This window comes from Myodes glareolus, chromosome 25 (genome assembly GCF_982192425.1).
Source record: "Myodes glareolus chromosome 25, mMyoGla1.1, whole genome shotgun sequence".
Taxonomy (NCBI): domain Eukaryota; kingdom Metazoa; phylum Chordata; class Mammalia; order Rodentia; family Cricetidae; genus Myodes; species Myodes glareolus.
In genome coordinates this window covers 6,701,174-6,728,328 of record NC_142050.1, presented here as the reverse complement: position 1 = coordinate 6,728,328, position 27,155 = coordinate 6,701,174, and the positions used below count along the sequence as shown (strand labels likewise).

Sequence of the window (27,155 nt, the reverse complement as noted above, 5' to 3'; positions counted from 1 at the left end):
TTGTGTTCTACTTAATAACTTGTGATTTGAATCAAGTCGTGATTCTATAGATCCTTTCTTGAAAATCAGGGTGAAATATAAAATGAGAGTGGTAAACAACACATAACATAGATGATTGATTATACTTCCTTTGCATGATGATGATTTTGTTTGAACACGTTTTATGTATTGTATTTTGTGTGGTGGTATCATGCAAATGGGTTGTGTATATCTTTATTGGATTTCCAATAATACACTGGAATAAAAATTATGTATTTTTCTTTTTAGGTCTTAGGTTATGTCCGTTTTTAGAGGATCATAAAGAAGATATTCTGTGTGGCCCAGTATGGCTTGCTAGTGGTCTTGATCTATCAGGTCATGCTGGGATGTTGACATTGACAAACCCCAAACTTGTTAAAGGTAAAGTAACGTATTTTGTGAAAGCAGAATAATACCAGCATGATAAAAGGATGCTTTGAAAAAAATCACAAAAATGCTGTTTTGTTCATAACTTTGATTAAAACTTCTAACTTCGGGGCTGTAGAGATGGCTCAGAGGGTAAAAGCACTGGCTGCTCTTCAGAGTTCAATTCCCAGCAACCTCATGGTGGCTCATAACCATTTATAATGAGATCTGGTGCCCTCTTCTGGCCCACAGGGATACATGCAGGCAGAATATTGTGTATATAATAAATAAATAAATAAAGTTAAACTTCTAGCCTCCTATGTGTGAGGTTATCAGCTATCATAATTACCTATTTATGTGAATCTTTGATTCTAGGTTTTGGGGGTTTTGATGTGTCTGTGAGGTAGGGTTATGTAGCTTCTTTGCAGTTTTGTGTTTTAGGAAAGTACGTGGTGTATATAGGGTTCAGCACCACCCAGTGGGTGGTTTTGAAACATACACCCCCAGATAGAGGTAAGTTCTGTATATACAAGTTTCATTATACTTCATGACTATATGTCATTTGTTCATAAAAGATGTGAGATCCTATGATGTGTTTGGGTTCATTCTGGAAGGTGGTTGCACAAAAAAATCAAATCTGTTGTATTATTTAGAGTATAAATGAGCGTTGTAAAGAAAAAGTGGTTAGACTAAATAGGGACACGTTACATTTTATGTCTCAGCAAAGACTTAGTGTTTTGTGGTATTTTTTTCTTCTCTAATCTCCCCTATGATCTCACAATCTATCTTCCTTCCTTCCTTCCTTCTTTCTTTCCTTTTCTTTCCTTTTCTTTTCTTTTCTTTTCTTTTCTTTTTTTGAGGTAGGATCTCTATGTAGCCCTGACTATCCTGATACTCATTATGTAAATCAGGCTGGCCTGGAAATCAGAGCTCCATTTGCCTCCAGAGTGCTAGGATTAAAGGTCTGCACCACCATACCTGGCCCTCATGATCTTTAAAATTATAGAACTGTGATTGTAAAATTTTAACAGGAGAGTAAAGGTATGAGTTGTATCAAAGGAAAGCTTGAAGAAGGAAGATGGAGGTGGAGAGTCCTGTCGGATCCCAGTAGACTAATACAGTAGAGTGTCGCAGTACCAGGGCGGCTTGGGTCAGAGAGAAAGATTTAGTACGTACTATAGCATCAGTTTGATGGTTTATTAGGTGTATTTATTTGAGGATATTTTACATTATAGATGGGATCTATGACACTGCATTAAAGGTTAGTAACTGTTGAATTCTTTCTTTCTTACAAGAGTGTTAGTTAATTTCAAGGTGTAGGTACTGTTGTATATGAGAAAGAACTGAACCACAAGAAGGTATTTATCACATGCCTTGAAATGGCAGTTACTACTCAAAACCTGGTAGTTAAAGCAAAACTGTTTCTTTTCTTTCAGGAAACCAAGCTACCTACTTTTCTCCCTCTGTCTCTCTCCCTCTCTTTCTGTGTGTGTTTTTTGTTTGCTTGTTTGTTTTTTAAGACAGGGTTTCTCTCTGTAGCTCTGGTCTTGGGATTTGCTAGCTTTGAACTCACAGAAATCTGCCTGTCTCTGTCTCCCAAGTGCTAGGATTAAAGGCATACACCACCACTGCTCAGAGCTAAAGTATGTCATTGATTTTTATCTATTACGATTAAAATGCTTTGTGTATGTTTTTACACACATATATGTATGGACATATGAAGTTTAGATAAGGGTTCAAGAGGTGGCTCAGTGGTTAAGAGATCTGAGTTCAATACAGTTCCCTTTACAGGACTTCAAACACCTCTTTTCCAAAGGCACTGAACACACATGCGTAAGGACATAACTCAGACACACTCTTACACGTAATTAAAAGATAAAAATAATTTTAAAAAGACTACTGCTGGAGAGATGGCTTACTGGTTAAGAGCACTGGTTGTTCTTCTAGAAGACTGAGTTACAATTCCCAGCACCCGCTTGGCAAGTCACAACTTTCTGTAACTCCAGTTCCAGGAAATCTAGTGCCTGCGCATAGACATACACGCATGCGAAACAGTAGTGCACGTAAAAAATGAATTAAAGAAGATGGCTAGATAGATCTTAGACCACATTCTACCGTAGTCATTTGTTGACAGTAGTCCCTTTTCCTATGAACAATTTATGTTTGTTTGTGTTTTCTATAGTTTACAAAATTCTACCATTAAAATAAATAATGTCATTAGAACAACATATGTCAAATGATTTCTATAATCAAAAATTTTCTCATTGGAATAGATAATGTCAAATGATACTTATAGTCAACTTTTTTTTTCTTGTTTTCTATTTTTGAAGACAGGGTTTCTATGTGTAACTGCTCTGGCTGTCCTTGAATTCACAGAGATCTGTCTTCCGAGCGCTGTGATTTAAGTTGTGTACTGCCAATATCTGGCACAATTTTCTCTCTTAGACTCTTATAAAGCTTTATTTACTTTGCTACTATGTTGAAATTGTTCCATTATGTAATCAGAAAGAATAAATTGGAATTTCTGGCTTTGTATATTTTTCTTTTCATGGAGTTAGTATTTACCTTGCTCTATAATGATGAAAAAGCTTACTTTTTTGGCAGTAAATTTTTTATCTTTCCACGCCTCCAGGTATGGCAGGAGGGAAATAGCGCTCGTTTTTAATCCATGTCAAAGCAGTTAATGAAAGAGGAGCAGATGAGATGTGTAGCGGTGGCATGCGTCCTGTTGTGAGACTTCCATCTCTGAAACACCAGGGTCACCAGGGCTACTCACTTGCTTCTCTCTTGGCAAAGGTTGCAGCAGGCAAGGTATGAATTCTATATTTGAATAGGACAATGCTATGGTTGAGATTTGTTGGAAGGCCTGCTTATCTTGTTTGATGGTTCGTTTGCTGCTCGGTCTTTTGGTAATTTTTCTCTGCCATGAAATCAAAAAATATATAATTATAATCAAGAAGAAGTTTTGAATTAACTTTGGATAAATAATTTAGCTATTCTTTCTTTCTTTCTTTCATGGCTAATTTTCTTCATACTTGTCTGAGTGTAGATTTTCCTATACTTGGGATTTATTTCTTTGTAGTAATATGATGTTATGCTTTTTGGACTCTTTTGGGGGTCCCACCATCCGGCTCCCAAATAAATCAGACACAGAGTCTTTTTCTAATTTATAAATGTCTGGCCTTAGCTTGGCATATTTTGTGCCTACTTTTCTTAACTTACATTATCCCGTCTACCCTTTGGCCTCTGTTTTTCCTGTTCTTTTACTTCTTTAACTCTTCCTCTTACTCCTTGGATTGCTGTGTCGCTGGGTGGCGGGGCCCTGATGTCCTGTTTCTTCTTGAGCTACTGCTCTGAACCCCATCTCCCAGTTCTCTCCTGTATATTCTCTCTGCCCACCAGTCCCGCTTGTCCTTCCTCCTGCCTCACTGTTGGCATTCAGATATTTATTAGACCTTCAGGTGTTCAAGACGGGCAAATTATCACTGCTTCACAGAGTTAAACAAATGCAACTTAAACAAAAGTAACACACTTTAAAGTAATATTACCAACATTTTTTACTATTATTATTGTTTAGAAACATTAGCAGTATTATTAGTAACACCCTCGTCACTTTGGATTTGCATAGGCCTTCTAGTTTTTCAAGGACTTTATCAGAGTTAATCCTCAGAGTAACTCTGAGGTAGTCTAAATATTTCTGTGTTTCTGTAGCTGGGGAGTAGACTCAAAGTTTTGGTTGTATAATTTTTACTTCTTGGGCTTTTAAAATCTTGACTATACTTTTCCTGTTAAAATTGTGGAAAAATAGGCATTTACCAGTTTAATCTAGAACACATTTTTTTGCTATTTGGAATTTGTTTTTATTTTATATTTTTAGTTTAATTTGTTTATCTTAAATTATTTGATTTTGTATATTTAGGAAAAATCATCTAATGTTAAAAATGAAAATGCAGGAAGCACTCGTAAGTCTGAAAATCTCCGGGGCTGTGACTTACTTCAAGAAGTCTTTGTCACCATTCGGAGATTTAAGAAAACTTCAATTTCTGAGGAAAGGTAATCACATTTCATTAGTCTTTTTTTTTTCCTGTTTGTTGTTTCAAGTCTCAGGTACTTCCTGGCTGACATTGAACTGATTCTCCTGCCTCCAACTCCTACCTCCTTGGATTTAAGGTATGCCTCACCACATGTGGAGATTCTATTATTATAACAATAAAATACAAATAAACACATGATTTAATGTCTTTCACCTAGAAGTATTTGCTTGCTTTCCCATTCTCTAAATAAATTACAGTCTCTGAGGATATTTTTAATTGTTCTCAGTAATTTATTTCTGGTCATTGTATTGCTTACTGTGTCTGAGGAATAGGTAAGAAATGTAAGAAGCATGGTTGAGGCCTCAGCTACACTCTGTTAGATCACATTGTAAGCTTGTTTTTTTAAAACATCCTATGAATTCTGTATTTCACATAAGACTGTTTTAGAAGCCTTTTTATTCTTTTTCTTTCTTTCTTTCTTTCTCTCTTTCTTTCTTTCTTTCTTTCTTTCTTTCTTTCTTTCTTTCTTTCTTTCTTTTTATTATTCTCCTCTTTTGCTTTGAACCTAGGTCCTAAATAATACTGGCAAGTCCTCTGCTACTGAACTACCCAATCCTGAAAATTTAATTTTTTAATTATTATTATTATTGTTGTTGTTTTTGTTTTTTGAGACAGGTTTTTTTTTTTTTGTGTATCTCTGGCTGTCATGGAACTCACTCTGTAGACCAGACTGGCCACAGAGATTCGCCAGCCTCTGCCTCCCCGAGTTTTAGGGTTAACGAAAGGCATGCATCACCAGCACCCAGCTGATATTTATTATTTTAAATGAAACACTGTATAACCCTTTATGTTGTATAGCAGTAGTCTGATTGTTTTCACTGGTATAAATACACTGTATATCTCTTTTTAGGGTTCAGCATTGTGCCATGTTACAGTTTTCAGAATTCCATGAGAAACTTCTTAATACTTTTTGTAGAAGATCAGATGATGGGCAAGTCACAGAACACGCTCAGAGTCTTGTTTTGGATGCTCTCTGCTGGTTAGCTGGAGTTCATTCAAATGGACCTGGCAGGTTAATAATTAGGATTTTGTTTACCTTAATGCCTGTCCCTTGACTGCTAAGATTCAGAGACCAAGTAAGTCTGTCTGTTTGCTCTTATTTTGCAGCTCAAAGGAAGGAAATGAGTGCCTACTTTCAAAAACACGAAAATGTCTTTCAGACATTGTCCGTGTTTGCTTCTTCGAGGCAGGACGAAGTATAGCCCATAAATGTGCCCGATTTCTAGCCTTGTGCATTAGGTTGGTATGTTTTTATTTCAAAGCATACTTTTAATTGTATCTATGGTTTGGTGTTGATATATTATCTATGATGTGATTTAATTCTCATCTAATCCATGAGTAAGTTTTGAACAGTTGCTAAAGAAGAATTTGGGGTCTTTAGTGTAAAATGCAAAGTTAAGTAAATTTGCTGAGTTTAATTACTGTAATTGTGAGAATTCGAGTGGTGCCCTTCCCCGACTCTTACTGCTTGATTGTTCACCACCTTTTATTCCTTGTCTTGCTAAGTCCTCTAACATCACCTAACTGTCTTGGAAGTATTTAAGAATTCCTCTTAAATTTAAGAATTCCTCTTAAATACTTCCTAATTGGCCCTTCTTTTAGTAACTGTAGTCGTCTAACTTGGGGGAAAACACTCTTGGTGACTTGACTGTTTTTTTAATTTTCAAGTATTATGCCAAGGTTACGGTTGAATTTAAATCATAAAAACGTCTTTAAATTCTTTCTTTTTTAATAAACGATTTTCCAGTAATGGCAAATGTGACCCCTGTCAGCCTGGATTTGGATCTGTTCTGTTGAAGGCTTTACTTGATAATATGTGCTTTTTGCCAGCAGCAGCAACTGGTGGTATGTAAACTTACTTTAATACAAATAGTTATACTGAATAATGTAATTAGTACATGTAATTAGTACATACTTTGTTATCGGGTGTGCTTGTGTTTGTGTATAGGTGCACTTATGAGTATAGGTGCATTTGGGGGCATCAGATTCTCAGGTATAATTTCTCTTAAATGTTGTCTATCTTCCTTTAGAATTAAGGTCCCTCATTGGCCTCCAGCCTTACTATTAGACTAAGCTGGGTGTCCTGTGGGTTTCAAAGACCCTCCTGTCTGCATCTCCCCAGCATGCCATCATGCCCATTTTTAAAGATGTATTCTTAGAGTTTGGATTTAGGTCTCCCATCATGTGTATTAGGCCTATACTAACTAAACCAATTTACCAGCCCTGTATGTATTTCTTGACGGGTTAGTAACTGTGGTTCTTTTTCTGCATATACTTTCTGTTTAATAGTAGGAAGGACAGGTGAGTTGAGTCTGTAATTCAGGACACTTGGCTGCTGTGCCTGATATGTTGAGTTCTGTCCCTGAAACCCACCTTGGGATGGGGGGACTAACCCCTTGCACACATATTCGGACCTCTTCACATGTGCTGTGGCATTTGTATCTACAAGCACATACATTTATATAATTTCCATCAGTAGATAAGAGGCACAGGTAGTTTCAAGTCATCTTGACAGTTTTTTCTTTGACATTAAAATTATTGAATTGTTTACTGACTGTAGATCATGTGTCACAACTGCAATGCCAAAAAGTGCTATAGAGATGTCATAGATAAATAAAATAGTTGAGCTGCCATTGCATGTGCGTATATATTATATTATTGCAAGTGACAGTGGCAAACTGAGTTCCCCTAAAGGGCCCAGTGAGGATTCTATAGAAATACTTTCTAAGAATAAATGTAGTTATCAAAAAGGGATTTGCAAAGCTGTCACTCCAATAATACACGCATAAGGTAAAAAAGTAAGAGACTTTTGTGTGTGTTCTTCTGCTGTTACTGTGAAAGAATGCCTGTTTAGCCTTTTAATCCGTGTGTGCGTGTGTGTGTGCGCGTGTGTGTGCGTGTGTGTGTGTGCGTGTGTGTGTGTGTGTGTGTGTGTGTGTGTGAGAGAGAGAGAGAGAGAGAGAGAGAGAGAGAGAGAGAATGAGAGTGTAGGTACATCTGTTTTTATTTTATTTTAGGTGAGCTTTTGTCTTCATGTTAAGGATGGCATGTGTTTGCAGTGCCCTAGGAGACCTGGAAGGGGCTGCAGATCCTCTAGAGCTAGAGTCATGGGATTGTGAACTACTATGAAGATACTGGGAACCAAACCTAGTTTTATGCAAGAGAACCAAGAAGTGCTCTTATCTGCTGAACCATCTCTGCAGCCTGATATTTCTATAGGTGTTTCTCACAGTTGTTCTGTAGTGTCCTTGTTTATTTATTCATTTTTTTATCTATCTAATTTTGAAATGGTCTCTATAGAGCTTGGCATTTTACATTCTTTTGCTCACTGTAATAACCTCCGATCTTCCACAGATTCTTACAGTTCTTTTTTTATAATTGGTTGCTAAAATTTTGGCATGTAGTTAGTACTAAGATTTCTTTATTAAAGTATCTGATGTGCCATGGTTCTCTTATTCATGCTGCATTGGTTATATCTGACATAATGTTTAGAGTGCTACTCCATTCGTTTGTTGAAGTGTACTGCGTTCAGCTCACTCTGTACACTCAAGTGTATAGGGAAGCTGTATTTCAGGCTAACTTGGCTCTTCCAGTCTCTGCTTTTCTCACATTAATTTACTTGTTTGTTGTTGTTGTTGTTTGTTTGTTTTGTTTGTTTGTTTTGGTGTGGTTTTTGGAGTTGGTGTCTCTGTGTGTCCATGGCTATTCTGGAACTTGCTATGTAGATCAGGCTAGCCCTGAGATCTTCCTGTCTTTGTCTCCCAAATGCTGGGATTGAAGGAATACTCCACCATGCCTGGCACATTAATGTATTCTTATCAAAAGTTTGATTTAATATACCTTCTGAAAAATGTTTTAGATTTCTTAGGAAAATATTTCTGTATTTGTGGATGGGATGGCGTGAATGCCACACTGCGTACGTGGAGACCAAAGGGCAGTCTTACGGTGTTGATTTTGGGTATCAGGCTTGGGGGACAAGTGCCCGTACCTGCTGAATCATCTTACCAGTCCTGAAATTCTTAACCTAAGGCTTTTCCTCAGGATGCTGTTTATATTGTTCTAGAATTTTTTTGGTTCTTTCTTCCTAAATTGTTAAGGATTATCTTTCCAGAACAAGGAGGTATCTTTCTAATATAGGTAGCTGTATTTATAAACATGTGAACTGAAGTTCTATATCGTGGAGAAGGTGCAAAAGGCTTGATTCTGTGGTTGTTTCTAGGTTCTGTCTATTGGTATTTTGTACTGCTAAATTACGTTAAGGATGAAGACTTGGCTGGGTGCAGTACGGCTTGTGCAGCTTTACTCACTGCCGTGTCCAGACAGTTGCAGGACAGGCTGACACCACTGGAGGCTCTACTTCAAACAAGGTTAGTTTTAACATCCTAAATTGTGAATAGTGCACACAGAACTGCTAATTGATAAATGTCTTAGTTGGAGTTCTGATTGCTGTGAAGAGACACCATGACTGCAGCCACTCTTATAAAGGAGAACATTTAATGGGATTGATTTACAGTTCAGAAGTTTGGTCCACTATCATGATGGTGGGAAGCATAGCATTGTGCAGGCAGACATGGTGCTAGAGAAGGAGCTGAGAGTTTTACATCTTGACCCACAAGCAGCAGGAATTGAACTTTGAAACTGGGCATAGCTTGAGCGTAGAAAATCTCAAGGCTCAGCCTCTAGCAAGGCCACACCTCGTAACAGTGCTGCTCTGTTTGGGGTCATTTTCTTTCAAGGCATCATGCTAGGTGCACTTGGAACAGTGTTTTACCTTAAAAAGTTTATTCATGTTGTGCAGAATGTTCTTCTAAATGCGACTCTTATGTTTTCTCTGCCACTCTTCCCTTCAGCCATTAGTAACATTCCATGGTGTTTATTCAGAGGGCTAATTATATATTTTTAAAGAGATATATTTTCTTGTTTGTTTTTGTTTTGTTTTCTTTTGCCTGCGTGTTTTATCTGTGTACCACATGCATGCAGTGTTATGGAGGCTAGAAAAGTGTGTTGGATCCCCTGAAACTGGAGTTACAGATGGTTGTGAGCTGCCATTTGTGTGCTGGGCATCAATACCATGTTCTCTGGAAGGATAGCCAGTGTGCTTAACTGTTAAGCTATCTTTCCAGCCCTATATTTAACAATGATGCTTTGTTTAGCTAATGCAAGAGGCGTGTTGTAACATGAGGGCCGGCTTGTTGGGGTTTCCGTCTGTCCGGTACCCCAACAGCCGGCAAATCCCAAAGAGAAAATCACACACAGGACTCCATAACATTATAAACTGATTGGCCCTTAGCTCTGGCTACTTATTAGTTCTTATGACTTATCTTAACCCATTATTCTGATCTATGTTAGCCACACGGGCTCCGTACCTTTCTCAGCAGGGCAAGTTACATGCTGCCTCTTCAGTGGTCTGCACAGGAATGGCTGAGGGAGCTCTGCTTCCAGAATACTCCCAGTCTCTTTGCTCCACCCCTACTTCCTGTCTGGCTTTCCCGCCTATACTGCCTGCCTGGCCAATCAGCGTTTTATTAAAATATGATTGACAGAATACAGATAATTCTCCCGCACCATTTCCCTCTTTTTTTTTTTAAACAAAGGAAAATACCCATAATCCATTTGTTGGGAATGTGGGCGTAGTATTTCAGGCTACTTCCTGCTGGTTGGGGGCGCTGATAGTCTTAAGGGGACCTAAAGAAAATTTAGAGTTATAATCAAGTCATGACTGGAGTATCCTGTGAGTCTCGATCATCTCAGGCAGCAGTCTTGGATCAGTTCTGGATGTAGACCTCTGTCATCTGGGCCATCTGTTCCTATCGGAGATTTTTCAGGTGGCCTCCCTTGGTCAAAGGTGATTATTCTTAACTCTGAATAAATCCAGAGTCTCTCGTTTTCTGTGGAAACAAAAGCAAAATCTCTTCTCCAAAGTAACATACCTTTTGACTTCAGTTTTGAAGCCAAGGTATTTTCAAAATTCCTATCTTGGGTTAGTTCAGCAGCATTTATAAACAAAAGTCTTTTAGCAGTTGTTGCTCCTTCCTCAGCAATCAAACAATTTAAAGAGAGCATAAAAGCATACAGTATGAAGATTCTCCGTGCATTTTCCATCTTTATGTGGCTTTATTTTAACCTCTATTTCTTTTATTTTTACTTTTACTTTTTGAGACAGGATCTTTGTATATCTTTGTCCTGGAATAACACTGTAGACCAGGCTGTCTTTGAACTCAGAGATCCTCCTGTCTCTGCCTCCCCAGTGCTGGGATTAAAGGTGTATGCTACCACGCCTTGGACTCACAGAGATCTGTCTCTGCCTCCCAGGCATTGGGATTAAAGGCGTGTACTACCACACCTTGAGGTCACAGAGGTCAATCTACCTCTACCCCTTGAAGTCACAGAGGTCAATATGCCTCTGCCTCCCAGGCATTGGGATTAAAGGTGTGTACCACCACACCCAACTACTCTCTTTCTTTCCTTTTAACTTTAAGAACTTTAACTTTTAGCCTGCATATACACACTGTAAACCATTTAGAGGTTTTCTTCCTCTTTGAATCTCTCTTTACTGTATATTTTTCTTTTTCTGACCACATGAGCCATTAATTTACAAAGCAATATGGAAAGCCATGGCTTTGACAGCTAGATCCAGCTCATTCCTTAGCTTTCCAGACTCATAGCTGAGATACCAGCCACAGCTGTGTTCACTGCCACAACTCTGTTGTGTTTCAAGGTCCTTGCTAGCAAGCAAGCTGCATCATTCTGCTCACAGACCACACTCAGTCGGACTGCATGCCTGAAAGAGTCAAAGTTTGCTCTGGCAGGACATCCCATAAAGCCGACATTTTAAAACAGCACAGCTTTTTCCTGCTACAGCTTAAAACCGAAAAGCATGCGTCAAGCTTTTCATCAACACCGTTTAAGTGTTTCATGGCAGGACCTCTTAATGAGCTGCAAGGTTTTGCAGCTAAAGCTGAGTCAGGAAGCCTCTCTTAGATGAGAGCCTTGCTTGCCTCTAGCAAGCAAAGTAGACCCGAGAAATTGCTGCTACAAACAAAACAAGCTTTACTCTATTCTTTCCCAAGCTTTCTCAGGCTTTCTGTGGATTCAGTTATCCACGTCTGGGCGCCATATGTAACATGAGGGCCGGCTTGTTGGGGTTTCCGTCTGTCCGGTACCCCAACAGCCGGCAAATCCCAAAGAGAAAATCACACACAGGACTCCATAACATTATAAACTGATTGGCCCTTAGCTCTGGCTACTTATTAGTTCTTATGACTTATCTTAACCCATTATTCTGATCTATGTTAGCCACACGGGCTCCGTACCTTTCTCAGCTGGGCAAGTTACATGTTGCCTCTTCAGTGGTCTGCACAGGAATGGCTGAGGGAGCTCTGCTTCCAGAATACTCCCAGTCTCTTTGCTCCACCCCTACTTCCTGTCTGGCTTTCCCGCCTATACTGCCTGCCTGGCCAATCAGCGTTTTATTAAAATATGATTGACAGAATACAGATAATTCTCCCGCACCAGCGTGTAATATAAATTATTAATGGTACAACTTTATAGGTATAATTATGTAAATCACTTGTTGCTTTTACCTGAAATTCTTTAAATCTTTATGTAGTGAAATAACTTAAAGTTTGGATTTACAATTTTTCGTGGTCTTCAGCTTTTAAAGAAAAATTTTAGATTTTACTTTATATGTTTGAGTGTTTTGCCTGCATGTCCATGTGTTCACTGTGAGCATAACTGGTCCCTGTGGGTGTCAGAAGAGGGTGGCACATAACCTGGACCTGGAGTTATGAATGTTTGTATGAGCCACCATATGGGTGCTAGGAATCAGACCTTGGTCTTCTGTGATAGCCACAAGTGCTCTCAACCACTAAGCCATTTTCCAAGCCCATGGTTTTCAGCTTTTAAAGTTGGGCATTTTATTTAGACCCCTGTTTTTTTTTCAGTATGTTTAGCTATAAATCCTGATTTTGATGAAATTTTTCTTAAAGTTTTTATTATCTCTTGTCATTGTAGTGAGGGAATGGGAGAAAGGAGTGGTTTCTTTTTTGTTTTCTCCCTTACCTCAGGCGTCGACAGCAGTCTTGTTGCCTTGGCACCAGTTTCTTTCAATCTTGTTTATTAGCTTCTGGACAGTGTTTTAGAATGTAATTTTCTCTGGTGTTGAGTGAATTTGTTGCTCCTTTTAGTCAAACTGCTTTAGAAACCAAACAGGTAATTTGTTAACTAAATGGCTGAGAAGTAAATTATTTATTACATTATTTCATTTATCAGATATGGATTATACAGTTTCCCATTTGATCCAGTCCTTTTTGACTTGGAGATGAGTGGCTCTTCTTGTAAAAACGTATATAATAGCAGCATTGGTGTCCAGTCAGATGAAATTGATTATCAGATGTTCTTTCAGGTACCGACCTCTTTTATTAAGTGAATAAAACACAAATAGTTCTGTATTTTATTCGTATGTCTTAATGTTAGATACTGAGTTTAACTTACCATCTCTTTATTGTAGCTACTCTCTTTCCTCTTCAGATCACTAAAGTTTTTTTGAAGAATTTACCCATAATGTCTAAGAACTATTAAAACCATTTGATGTAATATATTAATTTATTTGTCCCTTTTCTCAAAAAAACAAAAACAATTTTGAATATATGTAATTTGAAAATCCAAAACTGAAACTTTTGTCCATCATGTTAGTGATCAAAAGTTTCAGAATTTTGAGTATTTCAGAAGTGCATACTAAAGATACTTTATAGTGAAGTTTGCAAATATTAAAACACAAAAGAAGTTGTTTTCAAAATTTAAAACAACTCATGGTCCAATTTAATTGTTTTTTGTTGTTGTTGCAATTATTTCACTGGAATTTTACTGCCTAAGAGATTCCGTTTGATACATGCTGTAAGTTTTTTTTTTTTACTGTGAATTCCTACCAACTTTTATTCAGCCCTGCTTTTATATGAAGGAAGCCAGTATCTTTGTTTATAGATTTTTCTTATTGTGCCTTTTGTTAAAGTAGTGTGTGAGGTTTGTACATTTTATACTAATTAAAGTTGGTATAGTAGTCATGATTATTATTACTTCATGCCTTTTATAGATTATCTTCTTGCATTATGAGGTTTTTCTTTCTGCACTAGGAAATGGAAAAGTCAGTAGCTGCACAGCTGCTGAGGGAAGCTTCACATCTCTCACTGGACTTTTAGAGGTTGAACCCCTGCACTTTACTTGCGTCTCAACTAGTGATGGAACCAGACTAGAAAGGGATGATGCAAGTACGTTTACTGGTATATACCTTCTTTTATTACATTCTTTGTGTAGTAATGTACAAGAATGATATGAAGCTATTTAAATCCAAACTTATATATGTAAATTTTAGATATTCTGCTTGATAAGTAGAAGCAATATGAGAGAGAGAGATGTTTGGAGGGAATACTATGAATAGTTTTGCATTCAAGGTCAGTACATGATTTTTCCCTTGTTACCCAGTAATGTACTTCCTTAAATCCTTTTTATTTTTATATGTGCATACATTTCTAGGAACTTTTTATTATGGTAAATATCAACCAGAATGAAAACAGAAGAGTAAGGTAGATAAATATTTCCATAAATCCATCTTCAGCAATCAGATGATAGCTAGTTTTGTTTATAATTTTGGTATCCTGGTGTTTCTTGTTATACTTAAATTAGCAGTAGTTTCAGTTGTGTTTTACCTGCCTATAATCACGGGAATACTGAATCCAGCCTGGGCTTTCTAACAAGAGCTTGTCTTAGTGAGGTCTTGGGAGTGTTGCAGTGATGAACACTGTATGATGGTGGTAAGTATGTGCTGGTATTGATTAGAGAAGCAACTTTAGCTGCTTTTTATGTTTTAATTATACTAACTTTTAGTTCTATATTGAAGCAGCTACAAAATTTCATTATGTTAGCAATTGAATCTTACTTGCTTTAGAAGAGAGAATTTAAAGCTTATAAAAGTCTCTTGGTATTTTTTACCCATTTAATTATTCATTGATAGCAGCATTGTTCCTGATAGCATATAGAGAGAAAATTTGTTGCTCTGTACATGAACAGTTATTTATATTGTAATTTGGTTTTAACCCATGAACACAGTTGAATCCTACGAGTTCTGTGAGGAAGTGAACTATAATTTTATTATTTGGGAAATTGGAAATTGCCTTTTTTTCTTTTAACACAGTTCTGTCAAAACCAGCACTATTCCTATACATTATCTTTGTTTTTTTTCTCTGCAGAGTGGATATGGTAGAAATTGCTAAACTACTTCTCATATCAATTTAATGAGAAAGAATTATGGTATTATTATTAATTTGCATTTCATTTCGGTAATGTATAGTTCTGACCTAGAAAGACAGTGTTGTATTCGTTCTGGAGCATCTACTGGAATGCTCTGTATCTTCTGGAGGCAGATTTGTGTGTGTGTGCGTGTGTGTGCGTGTGTGTGTATGTGTATGTGTGTGTGTGCGTGTGTGTATGCGTGTGTGTGCGTGTGTGTGTATGTGTGTGTGTGTGTGTGTGTGTGTGTGTATGTGTGTGTGTGCGTCACAGATATCTGCCTGACTCTGCCTCCCGAGTACTGGGATTAAAGGTGTGCACCACCACTGCCCAGCTTCTTTAGGCTATTTTTAAAGCTTTGGTTTTCATTTGTGCATGTGCAAGTATGTGTGTCTGCATAAATTTGTGAGTGTGTGTCTGCATAAATTTGTGAGTGTGTGTCTGCATAAATTTGTGAGTGGGTATGTTTGTTTGCATGCATGACTGTCTGACTTGTCTGTTTTTGTGCACATGAGTGCTGGTGCCCATAGAGGGCAAAGGAGTTGGATCTCCCTGGAACCAGATTTAGACAGAGTTGACTGTGAGAAAGCAGCCTGACTTGGGGGCTGGGATCAAATACGGCTCCTGAAAGAACAGTGTGTGCTCATTTTAAATTGACAAGGCACATTTTATTTTTTGTTATTTAGTACCTTTTCCAGCGGGGCAGGTTACATCTTGCTTCTCTGTGGTCTGGGCAAGAATGGAGGAATGGGCTTCCTCCTTCCTAGTCTTCTTCTGTTCTCATTGCCCCGCCTCTACTTCCTGCCTGGCCAATCAGTGTTTTATTAAAATACATGACTGACAGAATACAGATAATTCTCCCACACCATATGAGGACACTCATTTCAGGATAAAGTCCCTCCACCAGGGGGATAGTCCAGTTATCTTGGGTCACCCTGGTATGGGACCCGCTCTTGTTCCCCTTTGGAGGGGGTTCCTCCTTGAGTTGACGGGGCTGGAGGATGCCGCTCCTCTAGTTTAAAGGATTTTGCTCTAGATCAAATTTGGACCAACAGTCCTTTTTTCCAATGATACCCCTTTCTGCATCTAGGGCAGGGGTAGGGGTGGCTCCGATGCCCCCCCCCAGCCATTTGGTGGGGAGAGTGTTGTTGGCATTCTCTCTTAAAATGCCTCTCCTGCCCATATTTGAAACGAAACAGGTCCCTCTCCCTGAAGGCTTTGAAGTTCCTTGACCTTGGGCCGCTAATGCCTGGGCAATAGCCTTAGTCATCTATGATGTCTGGGCTTGTAGGGCCAGTGATTGAGATTGATGCTGTTGTGTACTCCCATCCTGGGAAGCCACTACCCATCTGCTCAGGGAGCCTTGCAGTGGTCACAAGCCATGCAGTGGTCTGCATTCATACCCTCCCAAACTAACAGCTTCACAAATTGGTCCCGGAGGTCTCTTGCCGGCAGTTTACGGTGGATGCTCTGCTGGTCTATGGAGTCTCACAAAGACTTACCAGGTTTCTGCCTCACTCCAGCTATGGGGGACTCAGTGGGTCCTTCATCCAGTTTGTACTATGCATTCAGTCTGACTTGTCTCCCCTGATCACTATATGGCCGGGCTTTGCTGCCTGATGCGCTCCAGCGGGGTATTCCTACCCCTCCCCACCAGCGTAAGTGATCGGTGTCATGGGCCTGGCTTGCCAGTTGGCCTCTGCCAGTATTCTGCATTCCTCTTTAAAGAAGGCACACCATTTGATGAACTGAGAGCTGGTGAGGACGTCCTTAGCCACGTCCAGCCAGTCCTTTGGGGCACATAAATGATAGGCGATATCCTGCAGTAGGGTCTGGGCCCAAGGAGAGTTTGGGCCACTCTTGGTTACTGCTTTACAGAGCTCTTTGAGATTTTGCTTCCCATGGGTGTCATTCTAAAGGCCTACCAGCTCCTGGGGCCAGGTTAAATAGATAAGCTTGGGGGGGGGCGAGCCACATGGTCCCAGATTTGAGTCCCCTCCCGATGATTCCCCCTTAACAAGATAAGCCTCTACATAGGTCGCCTCTCCCCTTCCCCACTCGGTCAAAGGCTGGTGATAGGAGTCCAGATCACACAGGTCCCTCCTCAAGACTGCATAGGATGATGCTCCCTCTCCAGTACCAGGAGCATAAGCTGGGGGCCCAGGATCCTTTGGGGAGCAAGAATCGAGAGGAGTGACTTTTGCTTGTCTTAACATCCACAGTGTGTGCTTCCGTTTGGCTAATGCGCTGTCAAATTTAGTCCATTCCTTTTCCTGTTTGTCTTTTGTGTTTTCTCTTATCTCTCCTGGGCCTGCACTGTCCCCTTTTCCTCTGCGGGTCCCTGGCTGTGAGGGGGATTGTATCTGGGAGGAAGGACGTTCTAAGGTCGGTGACGGTGAGATAGAACCCCAGCGGTGATGCAATACTAAAATGTTTTTTCCTTCCTACATCTAACTTCTCCACCCAGGCCCAGGTAGTACAGCAGTAAAGGTTGGAGCTGGGGGCCCAGGGAACCAGGGTAACAATAGTGTCCCCTGTCTTGACAGCATTACTATTGGATAATTCAAGGCCTCTGAACTTAAGTGTGAGCTGCAAGGCCTTTAAGGCCTCTTTTTAGGTGAAATAGAATTTCACCTAAATACTAAGGGTTTCACTTACCCTGAGAGACTGCTTAGCCTCGACCCAAATGTTCTTCCGCTCCATGTTGGGTACCAGGTGCTGCATCTTAGCCCAAGGGGATGAGGATGAGCTGGGTCCCAGGAAAGGTAAGTGCACTGCTCACCTGTTCCCCAGCCTCCCTCAGTCCTGGAGACAGTCAGCCACAGTTCCCCAGCCTCCCTCAGTCCTGGAGACAGTCAGCCACAGTTCCCCAGCCTCCCTCAGTCCTGGAGACAGTCAGCCACAGTTCCCCAGCCTCCCTCAGTCCTGGAGACAGTCAGCCACAGTTCCCCAGCCTCCCTCAGTCCTGGAGACAGTCAGCCACAGTTCTCCAGCCTCCCTCAGTCCTGGAGACAGTCAGCCACAGTTCCCCAGCCTCCCTCAGTCCTGGAGACAGTCAGCCACAGTTCCCCAGCCTCCCTCAGTCCTGGAGACAGTCAGCCACAGTGCGGAGTTCAGTCCAGTCAAGCAGGAACTTTTTGTTTTTGTACGGAAAACATCTTTTAAAGCAAAAAAAAAAAAAAACAAAAAACAAAAAACAAAAAACAAAAAAAACCCCTGCAGGGCCATGGTGGGGGGGGGGGCAGCCAATCATTTTAAAGGTCACCCTATCATGTACTCAGGAACCCCACATTTACTCTATAGTCCAGGAGTTGTTCACGTGTTAATATCAGTTTGCCTGGTTCTGTGTCCAGTCAGGTCTTGGTGTAAACAACTCAGGGTCCACCCATCTGACCTTCATTCCGTGTTCTCTTAGCTGCCCCTGTGCCCTATAGGAAAGAATTTTCCAGAATTCTTCATTGTGTGTTTGTTTTGTTTTTGTTTATTTGGTTAGTTGGATGGGGTTCTCTTGTCCCCTGGCCGGATCTATGTCACAGACCAGTTCTAGTTCACAGGTGGTAGAACCATATCATTCTGGGTTAAATGTGCTTCTCTAAGGAGGTGCATGAGGATACACCTGTCCCGTCACAGGGAAGAACTGTGGGGACAGCTTAAGGCAATGCGGAGACTCAGTTTCACTGTCCTTGGAAAGCAGATAACTCCCCCTTCATGCATATTTATTTTCCCATCAGTTTTGAGAAAATCATCTCTTGGATTCCTCCTTTGAGAATGACCATTTCTTTCAGTCTCCTTGGCTGTACCCTCTTTTTTCATGACCCCAGTCCTCAGAAAGGCTATGGTCTCAGGCCCCAGAGAGCTTCTCTATCTTCTCTTCCTCTCTGGATGTCTCTTCAAATCTTGTGACTTCATTTATTTTTCATATGATTTTTATCTGTTTTTATCACCCACCTTTTCCCTACCCTCTAGTCTTAGGTCTCTGCTTCAAAACACATCCATGTTAATGACTCCTCAATATAATGTATTTAAAAATCAAACTTTATTATTCAGCCGCTCTCTCTACCCCTTTATGTGTCTATAATAGAATACCATATATGAGTAATTTGTAAAGCAAAGAATTTTATTTCTTACCATTCTGGATCCTGGGACATCTTATATCAAAGGACAGAATCTAATGAGTTTCTTGCTGATTTATAGCATGTAAGAGAGCATTACATGTGTGTATATGTGTGAGAGAGAAGGAGTATAAAACTCACTTTATAACAAAACAATTCAATTAAATGAACCCACATCTACTACAAAAACATTAATCAATTCCTAAAGCATCAATTGCCTCTGAAGAATCCCATTTCTAACATATAAATTTGAAGGGACATAATCAAATCAAAACAACCCTCAAAATTTATACCTACCTCCCCAGTTTGGCATCTCTGTGATGACACCACCATTCCTGCTTCTGTCCACAGCCCAGCTTTACACTAAATGCTTCTGCCTTGCTCTCACCCAGTTTGAGACCTTCACGGCATGTTAAAGTCTCACCACTGTTTACCAAAGTCCAGAACTATGTTCTTGGTCAGTCACTACATTTCATATAGATATAACCCACAGCTAGTCTCTCTGCATCCATTCTTGCTCTCCTTTTGGTTTGTGTTTTGTGAAATGGGGAGCTCAGGCTGTCTTTGAACTCAGGATTCTCCTGCCTCAGTTTCCTGAGTATATACTATCAACACAGGCCATTCCCTCTGCAGCCTTTGCTATTCAGTTCTACAGTCTTCTGTGGAACATTCTTCTCAGAGTCAACTCTTCATGCTGCAGATAGAGCAGGCCTTTTAAAGGAGAAATGAGGTATCCTTTTGTGCAGCTTCCATAGTTGGCTGATGAACATGCGCCACAATAAGAATATAGAGCATAATGCCCCTCCCATGGGAGTGCTAGGCACGCCTGCCTTATCAGACTACATTCATGAGTTACTGGTCTCAGCAAATGGACTACAGATCACATCTAGACCTAAGATTTTGACAGACCTTTGGAGAACCCGGGCTAAGGCAAGGCTGCTCTCTGATGACATCTGCTCCTCTCCAAAACCTCTCTTGCCACCTTAGACTGCTGTGCCACTCCCTCATGTTGCTGGCATGGTTGCTATTGTGATCTACCCTGTGGAGACGAATCTTTTTCAGTCAAGTCTTTCTGCTAGAAAAAGATACCTCAAAGCATCGACTTCACACCCACAGAGGCTAGCTTGCACTCTGATTGAGCAACTAGATTAAATGAAACTGGAACTCATTCTCTCTGTATTTACTGCACCCATTCCCTATGAAATGTGCTTTTGTTATTCCACTATTAAGTATGGAAAACAAAGGAAGAGTGCTTCCTGGATTCATCTTTCCGTCTTATGACATAGATGAACACAATAGAGTAATCCCATGCTGGCTCAGAATGGGGTATAATAAAGAGTTCTTTATTTAGGGGTAGACCTACAGAACAGTCCTCTACATGAGTGGGGAACAGGAACTGAATCCAGCAGCCAAGAGAGAGCTTACACGTTGCTAACACCCAAGGCCATGCCCAACATGGTCCAGCATATCAAAGGTCATTTGCTGAAGAAGTTCTGCCAGAACCTCCCCTTTTTGTTTAAATAAGAGAGCTTAAAACCCAATACAAAACTTTATACAAGAAGAACAGTTATCAAGTATAAAAATTAGAATTACAACCAGCATAAACAATATTAAGCAAGAAACATATGCTAAATGTTTCAATAATTATTCTATCTTAGGAGTCTAAATCTTATATTAGAAATGGCTTGTCCAAGTCATGAGAGAAAAGTAACTACAACTATCTAGTCTTTAACCCCATTGAAGATCTGAGAAGGGAAATAATGCTACCTGAGTAAACAGGAACTGTAATCAAGCAACTTCCAAAATGTGCAATAAATAATAGAGACAACTGGCTACTTGGGCAATCACCCAAAGTCTCATTTGCAATGTTGAAACAACCAACTTTGACTAAGGTCTAGAGTAACTGACATACCATTTTCAGAGGCAGGAATATTTTCAAAACCATTTTACCCTGTCTTGGCAAAGATTGGCAGTCTTTTTTCTTGTATCTTGCTTGTTTAGTCTGGTCACCGTGCATTTTGCCAGTGGTCAAGGCATGGGTAGTTCTTTGCCCAAAAGCCAGTTTTTCCAAGAAGAAAACAAACTTCAAGTGAAATGTCTTCAATGTTCAACATTCTCTTGGGAGTATAATGGTGCTGCCAGGAGCGATTGTGTCTCGCGTCTACGGAACCCTAAGTTATTAAACATCATATTCTACAGCTCTTTGAAGTAGTTGAAGATTACCTATCTATGTGGAATGCCATCTCTATGTATCTGAAAGGACCTGATTAGTCTAACTATAAGTATGAAAAACATGGATGACTATTGACCTATAATTATTAATACCTATATAGCTTAAAGACTACAGCTCCATATTAAAATATTAGACAATTTTTAAACAACTCTGCAGCAAAAGAGGACAATGACCTCCACAAAATGTAAACAATGTATAAGTGTCTTGATCAGAGGTAGAAATGTATAGTGCAATATGATAAATATATTCTAAAATTATATCAATATACAAAATGTCTTAAACAGAGGTAGAAATATGCATGCATAAATATGATAAAATAACTTTGCATAGGTGTACAAATATATTGTAAACAGAAATAGAAACATTTAATATGCCAAATATAATTTAAATTTGTATCAATATAAATGACTCTATACCAATGTAGATTGTTTATAAATAAAAGCTCACAAGTATTCACTCTATTACTCACCATTATTATTAGCGTAAGCTCACACTAATCTACCTATTATCTCATTAAATTTTTTTTCTTTTTTAAAGGAGATCCCTGAGCCTACATAATTCCCATCCCAACCTATACCAGTTATAATCAATCCCTAATTAATGTCCCTAACCCTGAGAACAAACTTTATTGTGAGGGGTCATCATCTTTGAGCATTACTTCCAGCTGTCATGGGGGTGATGTAAAATAGACTTCTTTAACAAGGCTAACGGCTTGTAAGAGCTCCACTATCCTGTGTAACTGTGTCTCCTCATTCCCTTGTATGTACTCCGTTAGCCACACTAAGCTGTTTGCACATCCTAAACACTAACCAGAGTCTCCTGAAGAGCCTTCGCCCTGGAGGTCCCCATTCCTGAAACACTTTGCTCATTGCCCCACTGGTTCTGTTCTGTCTCTGTGGAGAGCTCTTCCCAGCTAACAGGATCACTGTTTTCCTCACGCCCTTAGTCTGCATTATTTTGTTTCATAGTGACTATATCTGCCATCATCCATTGATTAATTTAGGTTTTTTTTTTTGTCAATCTATCTCCATGAGTTTGTCTGCTCCATAAAAGCAAGAATTTAGGCATTTTTCAATACTTTACCCTTAGCACTTGTGGTGGTTAATTTTCTTCACTAATTTGACAAGATTTAGAATCCCATGGAAATAGGACTCTGACTGAATCTAGAAGGGTGTTTCTAGAAAGGATTAGCTGGAGAGAAAGACCCCCCTCAATATGGGCAACACCATCTAATGAGGTGGGGTCTGAAGACAACTTAAAAGTAAGTGGGTCACCAGCCTATATTTCTCTGCCTGCCACTGTGGATACAGTGTGACCAGCCACCACAAAACCCTGCCACCACACCTTCAACGATGATGGACTGTGTCTGCAAATTCTGAGCGGAAATAAATTCTGCCTTTTTACTTTCCTCAGATACTTTGTCTCAGCAACCACAAAAGTAACTAGTTAAGTGTGTGTTGCATAGCAGATACATAACCAAAAATTCTCTGGTGAATCGGTGAATTCCTAATGGAAGGGAAAATACATTTTAAGAAATCAGTCATAAAAATATTTTTGAGATTTTTTTAAATAGGAGTTTACTTCCAAATCTTGTATTTTTCCAAGATCTAGGCAGATCAAGTTAGCAGTACCCTTATAGAAGTCTTTTGAGGAGGCATACAACATGCCTGTTTATATGAGAATTAATTCCTTTTTCCTTAAGAAACACTTCTGACTTGAAACAACATCATCTCACTTAGAAGATAATAAAAAATTTGAAGAATGGAATATAAAGGCATTGCTTTGTCTTCAAAATGAAATTGAAAACATAATTCATGTTTAAACCAAAGAAATGTCAAGACTGCTTTATGGTGTCTGGGGCTGCTGTTGATGTGACCTGAGCATCAGTCTGAGCCTGGCAGATGGCAGAATGATAGGCCAAAGGGTATACACAGATCAAGGACCAGCAAGCCAAACCAGGGTGGCAAAGCAAGAGAAAAACAATTATGCAAGTGGCAGTGTTCAAGAAAACCTTGAAAGACTTAGGATCTTGATGACAGGGGCACGGGGAAGGGGTCCCACGAGCCACAGTGCAGGACCTGTTTCTAAAGGCTTCCTCAGATGCTCTGATATAAAAGGAAAGTATGGAAGAAGTCAATGCAACAAATATTTTTTACTATTGTTTCAGGGTAAGAAAAGTTCTTAGCAAGGCTATAAACACCAGAATCCACAAAGAAAATAGCAAGTTAATTTACATAAAATTGCATGCTGCAGTAAAAAAATTAATGGCAAACAGATGGCACACAAATGACAAACTGAGAGAGTATTTGTCCGACATATAAGCTCTTAATTAACTGGTAGATACAGATAACAAGGCAACAGAATATGGATCAATTCCTTGGCACATAATTAAAACTGGTTCATAAGTTTTAAGTTTTAAAAAAGGCTATTTTCCCTGGGAACATGGCGACCACAAATCCTCTCGTCTCCACCTCTGTAGGCATCTCACAACCTCATGCTTGCATGGCAAGCAACTTCAGTGAACATTCTCCCCCACAGAGGCCTGAAATCCCGGGACTACAACTTCTTCCATCTAGATTCTGTCCTGAGTTGTATCTCCCCGAGGCCTCTCTATGACTGTAGACCTCTCTCCTGAAGCAGAACCCTGGTTTTGCTCCTGCCAGGCCATCTATGCCTCTCACTGTCATGCCTTTCAGTCTCTCTGAGAATGACCCCAGCAGCACCCACCCTGGTCACATACAGTGGCCCTGTACCTCCCCCTCCCCAGCCCTACCTTTCCAGTTGGCAGGCTCAGGAAAACATAACCCCTCCAACCTTCCACACACCTCTGTCTTCCTACCTTCCACACCCCCACAATTGAGCACAGATAGGGCCAAGGTGGGAGGGCTGAGTCATATGAAAACCTGGGGAGATTAGGAACTACACAGTTATCACACCAAGACCCTGTCCAGTTATGTCTTGTTCTAGTGTCTGTTTTCTTAAGAACACCTGATGTGGAGGGAGTCCCCTCCTCATGGAGCACAGTGCAGGCTCCCTGAGACGTCGGGTTCACCAGCTTTCTTCACTCACCTTCTGTGTCTGTTTCAGTATGAATGAGGCTCCATAGAGGATGGTGAGAAATAAATCCCTGTTTCGACTAATCTCTCTGGGGTCAGGGAAGAAATCTGTTTTCTCTGGATGGATGCACAGGCGTTTCATAGGGAAGCAATTGGACACGCAAAGACCGCCTGAGTGGGGCTGCTAATGAGGTTTAAATGCTCTTTTCACAGACTCCTCTAGGCTCACCTGGCTGGCTGTTCTGCTTGATTCAGGATGAGATTTATGGCCTGGTGTAGTGGAGCAAATCTTTAATCCCAGCTCTCAGGAGGCAGAGGCAGGTGAATCTCTATGAGTTTGAGGCCAGTCTGATCTAAATAGACAGGACAGCCAGGGCTACATAGAGAGTCCCTGTCTCAATCAAACAAACCAAACACAATGAAGCTTATTATGAAACTTCATGTATGATAAACACATTGCAGTGTGATCTGCATGTGTGATCTAAGAGATCCAAAAGTTTAGACCAAATGATCCCCAAATCTCTATCTCTACCTATTTATCATGTGATCTTAAGTTCTATAGTTAACAGCTATTTCTTTATAGCAAATGACATCTCTGGGTGAGCTGATACATACACTTAACAGACAAATATTGTTCAAGAAGAGGAATCTTGTGTGTGTATGGGGAGGAGGGAGAGAGGGTGGGAGGGAAGGAAGGAGAAACTTTATCTGCATGGTTTCAGTTTGAGAACGGTATCTAGCACCCTGACACCACTCCCTGTGGATGAGGGTCTTCAGTGCTGGTAATATATTACAGCATGTGACTGGTAGACCCTGGTTTTGCTGCTTCAATGGCTGTCAAATAAAGATACTTTTAATTTCTTTTCTGTTCCCCTTATTACACAGCCCACAATCTTGATTTCTTAGATGAAATGGTTTTATGGCTTCTCAAAGAAATCTCTAGAAACTATTGAGGATATCTATTTAGCTGATGGTGCAGCTGTCACCTCTGTCCTCTTCTGAAGTGAGGGTGTGCTAAGCCCAGAGGTCAACTTTGGATATGTAGTAGCTGGCTTCTCTGCTGTGGCCTTAAACAAGCAAACAAACAAATAATCCTCCTTTCTTCCCACCCAGGCCCTTTACCAACTCTCCAGACCACACGGAAAGCAGGCAGAGGATTGAAAAGTTGGCTGAAGACGAGGACAACAGTGAGGAATCAAACAGAAGCCGCCAGGCTGGGCTCTCTGCTGCCCCCATATGTGGTACCTGCTCCCAGGTGTGGTACCTGCTCCCAGGTGTGGTACCTGCTCCCAGGTGTGGTACCTGCTCCCAGGTGTGGTACCTGCCCCCAGGTGTGGTACCTGCCCCCAGGTGTGGTACCACACAACCTTACAGAAGGTAGGCTGCTGTTGTCTCTCTGTCTCTCTCTCTCTCTCTCTCTCTCTCTCTCTCTCTCTCTCTCTCTCTTTCTCTTTCCCAGGGTTAGAGCGGTAGTCTCTTCTAGAGGCCCATCCGCTATGCTCTGTCTGTTGCCAAAGCCATGGATGCAAAGTCATCAACTCAGCTCTGCCGTTTTCAAGAGAATCTCCCAAATTATTATACAAAAAAGCTCAGTAGCTCATTTCTACAGTAGAATGCACAAACATAGAAATATATAAATTACCCAGTCTGATTCAAGAACAAAGAAGCTGGGCATGGTGGTGTACCATGGGAACCTAAGCTGGGCATGGCGGTGTACACCTGGTAACCTAAGCTGGGCATGGCGGTGTACACCTGGTAACCTAAGCTGGGCATGGCGGTGTACACCTGGGAACCTAAGCTGGGCGTGGCGGTGTACACCTGGGAACCTAAGCTGGGCGTGGCGGTGTACACCTGGGAACCTAAGCTGGGCGTGGCGGTGTACACCTGGGAACCTAAGCTGGGCGTGGCGGTGTACACCTGGGAACCTAAGCTGGGCGTGGCGGTGTACACCTGGGAACCTAAGCTGGGCATGGCGGTGTACACCTGGGAACCTAAGCTGGGCGTGGCGGTGTACACCTGGGAACCTAAGCTGGGCGTGGCGGTGTACACCTGGGAACCTAAGCTGGGCATGGCGGTGTACACCTGGGAAACCGAAGCAGGGTATTGTGAGTTTGCAGTCAGTTTAGTCTACATGGAGAAACCGGGCCTCAAGGAAAAACAGGAGGAGCAAGAGAAAGAGAGAGAAGATGAGAAAGAGGAGGAGGATTTTAGATCTATAATAAGAAAAATTTAATTTCTAATTAAATTAGGACCAGGTGGTTATATTTGTTAACTTCCCAAACTTTTAAGAAAGCAATGACATCAATACTAAACAAGCTCTTTCAGAAAACAGAAGGGACTCATCCTTCCCAACTCCTCTCAAGAGGTCAGCATCCTGTTGACGCCTAACCAGATGCAAGCATCATAAAAATATAAAACCAGGTTCGTGAACATAGGTTCAGAAAACTTTAATAAAATATTATAAAAATAAACAGCAAAATGTGACAATTATACTTCTTAAACAAGTATAACATATTCAAGAATGCAAGGTAAACCATGGCAATAAACAGGATATGTTATATTAGTAGAGTAAAGGAGATTTAAAAAATTACCATCCCAGTAGAATCAGGAAATCTAAAAACCATTTGTTCCAGTTTTCTTTAACTGTCAACTTGAACAAGCCCAGAGTTACCTAATAACTAATAAAGCTTCCACTGAGGGATACCTACATCAGATTGCCCTGTGTTTGTCTGTGGGGGGTGGGTGTTTGAACTGTTAGTTGGTGCAGGAAGGCCCGGCCCACTACAAGTAACACTGTCCTTTAGGCAGGTGGCCCTGGACTGGGTAAAAAAAGCTAGCTAATCATGAGCCACTGGGCAATCCAGAGGGCCAGGAGTGTTCCTCCATGGTTCTTGTCTCCAGTTGTTCCTGCTCTGAGTCCCCTGACTGTGACCTGGATGTGTAAGAAAGTAAAGCCTTTCCTCCCTAAGTTACTTTTGGTCAAAGTGTTTCT

The 27,155-nt window shown here is 40.5% G+C and overlaps 1 protein-coding gene and 1 long non-coding RNA gene across 2 annotated transcripts; both read left to right on the top strand.

Annotated features, from left to right (window-relative positions):
• The first annotated feature begins 241 nt into the window (after positions 1-241).
• Positions 242-4,437, top strand: LOC148117813 (uncharacterized). The gene is made up of 3 exons (XR_015736612.1): positions 242-399; positions 3,017-3,195; positions 4,304-4,437. It is a non-coding gene; the product is annotated as an uncharacterized LOC148117813 (long non-coding RNA).
• An 895-nt stretch (positions 4,438-5,332) lies between these two features.
• On the top strand, positions 5,333-12,906 carry LOC148117812 (dual E2 ubiquitin-conjugating enzyme/E3 ubiquitin-protein ligase BIRC6-like). Its single transcript, XM_087901620.1, has 5 exons — positions 5,333-5,490; positions 5,586-5,717; positions 6,226-6,323; positions 8,698-8,845; positions 12,750-12,906. The coding sequence occupies exons 1-5, from the start codon at positions 5,345-5,347 to the stop codon at positions 12,904-12,906; spliced, it is 681 nt and encodes a 226-aa protein (XP_087757746.1). The 5' UTR covers positions 5,333-5,344.
• Positions 12,907-27,155: the final 14,249 nt, after the last annotated feature.

Coding starts and splice junctions, on each gene's coding strand:
- LOC148117812 (XM_087901620.1), top strand. CDS start 5,345: ATGTTACAGTTTTCAGAATTCCATGAGAAACTTCTTAATACTTTTTGT. Junction 5,718..6,225: donor TTTCTAGCCTTGTGCATTAG/GTTGGTATGTTT, acceptor ACGATTTTCCAG/TAATGGCAAATGTGACCCCT. Junction 6,324..8,697: donor GCCAGCAGCAGCAACTGGTG/GTATGTAAACTT, acceptor GGTTGTTTCTAG/GTTCTGTCTATTGGTATTTT.